The sequence below is a fragment of the Centruroides sculpturatus genome, unplaced genomic scaffold (genome assembly GCF_000671375.1).
Source record: "Centruroides sculpturatus isolate CEXI.00-Female unplaced genomic scaffold, Cexi_2.0 scaffold390, whole genome shotgun sequence".
Classification (NCBI taxonomy): Eukaryota; Metazoa; Arthropoda; class Arachnida; order Scorpiones; family Buthidae; genus Centruroides; species Centruroides sculpturatus.
In genome coordinates, this window is record NW_019384599.1 from 353,306 (window position 1) to 357,491 (window position 4,186).

The window sequence follows — 4,186 nt, forward strand, 5'->3', positions numbered from 1 at the left end:
TCTTAATTAAAGGCGATAAGTCGTATAAAATGTAAAAGAAAATAGGAAAAAAAAAAACATAAAATAAAATAAAATCATTGAGCGTAGAATGAAAATTAGGATTAAAGAACTAATTTATACAAAGTTTTGTAATTACTTTTTACTTTTCTATAAACCTGTGATGATGCTAATTATTTTATTTTATTTTTTTACTTTTTTTCTTTCTTCTCTTCGACTTCCTTTCATTCATTCTTTACGTTTCTTAATGTTGATTAAAAATACTTTTTCACAAATGAACAATTTCGTTGAAGTTTTCTTCTCATTCACTAAATCAGCACTTGGGAAAACAATTTACATTAAGTCTGACTCAGCTAACCTTCAAAAGAATTTCAAATAAAAACAAAATGGAGGAAAGTTTTAGCTGATTCAAAGTTGACATTATACAATGCGTCAATTCGACTGAGAATAAAACTAAATAAAAATCGAAATTAAAAGATAAATATTACGATTTTTATATATTTTTCAACGATTACTAATTAAATTTTCTTTATTAATTAATTACCATGTTTAATTGTTTTTATTTTACAGTTTAATTGTGAAATTTTATTATTATTATTTAAGTAATTTTTATTCTTTTATTTAAAAAGTAAAATTAAAAAGTCAAGTTAACGAGTTGCTTAACTTTTCCGGCAATGTTTGGTGGAACAATCTGTTACGAATTTTTTATACTTTTAATTATTATAAAATGAAAATAAGCTTAATTTTGAGGGTAGGAATGTGTTTTATAAACAATTGTACGTGCTAATAACGAGTAAAATCGTCATTATGTCCGACTCTACTCGAAATCCCACACCTTCGACATTTTACTTTTTAATATAGAAAATCGCACTGTTCCGAAGAATTTTTCCGTTTAAGCAGGTTTCCTTTATATTCAGGTTACGTTTTAGACAAATATTTAGCTTTTAAACTTTGAAAACAAAAGAAATTTAATGAATGGAATTGATAAAAATTTGATTCATTTCTTTATTAGATTTTTATATTTTATTAAAGAAATTTTTTACTTCAATTGTTTTCCAGTTAAAAAAATGAAATTTTAACATTATTTAAAGTACATTAAAAATAGTTTTAGTTGTTTTTTAAGGTTTATTTTAAGTAAAAAGTAGGTTATTTTGTTCGCTCTTCTACTTATAACCATTATAATAAACATTAAAAATGGTTACATTATGTATCAAATTACCTCAATTCTTTTATGAAATATGTTAAATTTGATACAATAAACAAAGTAAAATTACACAAAATAGTATAAATTTGTAAGTAGAAAGTTCCTAAACCTGGGAGGAAAGTAAACAAATTTCATAATGTTAATTAATTCATTCCTTACCCCTTCTTGAGAATTGTTTAGCCTACTTGTAAGAGTAATTTTTGTATAAAATAAAAATTTATTGGATTAAAATCTGTAGTAAAATGATACTTAGAGTGTTTTTAGTGAAGGTAAAATGAATAATATACGTTTTACTATGTTCTGTGGTTTAAAAGAGATATTTAAAGGCGTGCGCGACGTGTCGCGACGTCGTTTTACCTCTATAATAAATTGAACGAAATTGTTTTTTAATGCGAAGTAAATAAAATCTACAGAAAATAATGTAAAATTTTATAATAAAGAATTTGCTTTAATGTTTTAAGATACAATAAGAAGTATCTCTACGTCTTGAACGATGCGAAAGCGACGATTTACGTCGGGCGCGACGATGGGAAAGCGACGATATTTTATTTTATTATTTTAAAGCAATTATTGAAAAAAAAATTATTTTTTTATAGATTTAATTTAAGAATTTTTACGTTTATATTCTATTTTAAAACAAAATAATGATCGGTTTACGATTAAGAAACCATACACGCCTCGTAGAACTGGTTATCTTGGGCTTGATAATTAAAATTTAGTATCATGGTTAAAGAGATAATTTTAAGCACCTGTAACTTAGAGATTGTTTTATAAGAGTTACATCTAGATAATCACACAAGTTTGATGAAAATTGTCTATATTGAGCTACTATCTTGGGTACTAGATTGCCTAGATTGAGCTGCTATGTTGATAATCTAGTATCCAATTTATATCATTATCAAGATAACACATCAATTTAGTATCTTGATATTCACACAAATTAGATACTAGATTGTCTATAAGAGTTGCGGTGTAGACAATCATAATTTAAATACAAGATTGCCCATGAGTTGCCCATCAGTGGCCGAACGGTCTTCGTACCACGAACACTGGGAGTTGGGTACGCGCCTCGCTCGGACGGGCTGGCCTAAATAGGGGCCAATTTCCCTTAAAAAAAAGACCTCCCCTAGTCAGATCGCCTAAGTATTGCGTTGCCATAACTTAACAAACAGATTGCCCATAAGAGATGCTGTGTACATAACAAGATAATTTGAATACTAGATTGTTTACAAGAGATGCTGTGTACGTGATTACACAATTTGAATACTAGATTAAATTGTATACAGGTAATTATTTAAATGAAAAAATAGCAAAAGTAAATAGTCAAGAAAATTTAATTCAAATACAAATTTTGCAATTCTTATTCCTTTATTCATCAGTTTTCCTCTTTAAATGTATAAATTTAAGAAACGAAAAAAATGAATTTTATATCGTTAACTTCTTTTTTTTTTTTGTTCATGTTTTATGAATCGGCCATTACTTCTGGAATAGTTACTGATCGATTCTTTTATAGTATTTATATCAGAGTTTTTCTCCAACTAACAGTTTAGAAATATCATTAGCCAAAATGGTTTCATGTTTAAGATATTATAGGAATGAAAATTGAAATTTTTACATATATTTTTAGTTTATTTTCAACTTATTTCTTTTTGGTTTCTACCTTTATCCAGTTTCTTTGAAGCATTTTCCTCGTGGTATTTTGTACGATCTTTACGCATTGTATTTTAATTTTATTCATTTTTCTCTGCCGTAACATCCTCCAATACGATTGAATACAAAGCGATGCCCAAATTTCAAGGTATCTAGCAACATTGTTATTATTTTCAACACTTTTCACTTTTTCTCTCATTAAATATCTTAAATTAGATGAACGAAAATCGCCTGTTGAACTTCCATCACAAGCAATATTAACTTTGCTCTTATCTTGATTAATTTTGCTTATTTTATTCTTTATGAAGGATTTTCTAGATTTAATACTAAAATTCTTTATCTTACTAATAATTATTTTGAAGACTTTTCTAAAAATATTCACCTTGAAGTCTTTCTTAATAAGTATAGATCGTTTTCTAGAGCTTTGTATATTAAATTTTCCATGTTTTCGAATGAGGTAACCGCGTAAAAGTGCTTGTAAATCTTCTATATTTACAATGGTATCGTGTACTATAAAGCTATTCCACCGCCATTTTTCAATTTTGAAAATCACCGAGTCTCTCGAAATCTCTTGTAAATAATTTTCTACTAAATTCGACATCAAAGCGCGTATATTATTGAATTTTTCTAATTTTTTTACTTTTTTATTTAAAAGCCATTTTGATAAAACCCGTTCTACTAGAATTACATTGTCGAGATAACGAAGGTAACTTTTACGAAGGTTACTGCTCCTGCACCATGCTTGAATGATATAAGCGGCATCTTGTATATTTTCTATAACGTTTAATAGTAATATTTTAAGTTTCTTTCTAAGTAAATATCCTTTAATATTAGCTTGAAATCGTATAAGATTTAAAGAACTTAATTCTTCGCATGTTTCTTTTAATTTCTTTGAAGAATTGTCGTAACATAAGTCACCCATAACTTGATTTCCTTCGGATTCTTTCAAATCTTTTCTCTTAATTACATTTTGAAGGCTGCAAATCGTTAGCGGTATTCTGATTTTGTTAGTAGTTTCATTTAATTTACTTTCGCTCATAGTTTGTTCCGCTGACATGTTTCAAATTCTTTCCGGTAGTTGCCACAGTCGCAAAAATCAAAGCGTTATTATTGTTGACGTAGTAACATTGTTTCATTCAACAGTAAAGTAACCGAATTTAAGTTAAAATTAAATGGTTAAGTTTGTTTTGGATCGATAAGAAAAGCTTTCACCAAAGTTCGTGTAGCATTTAATTTAATTTTATAAGTCTTAACAATGTTAGCGATGTAAGTTGAAGGGAGAAGAATACAAAGAGTATTCCTTGTGCAGATAAAAAAAATAATATATGTCAAGTT

At 27.3% G+C, this 4,186-nt stretch overlaps 1 protein-coding gene across 1 annotated transcript; it reads right to left on the minus strand.

Annotated features, from left to right (window-relative positions):
- Positions 1 to 2,550: 2,550 nt before the first annotated feature.
- On the minus strand, positions 2,551 to 3,964 carry LOC111624954. The gene is made up of 2 exons (XM_023367950.1): positions 3,234 to 3,964; positions 2,551 to 3,165 (listed from the first exon to the last, which is right to left on the minus strand). Exons 1-2 carry the CDS (start codon positions 3,906 to 3,908, stop codon positions 3,145 to 3,147), a joined length of 696 nt encoding a protein of 231 aa, XP_023223718.1. The 5' UTR covers positions 3,909 to 3,964; the 3' UTR covers positions 2,551 to 3,144.
- Between the last annotated feature and the right edge of the window lie 222 nt (positions 3,965 to 4,186).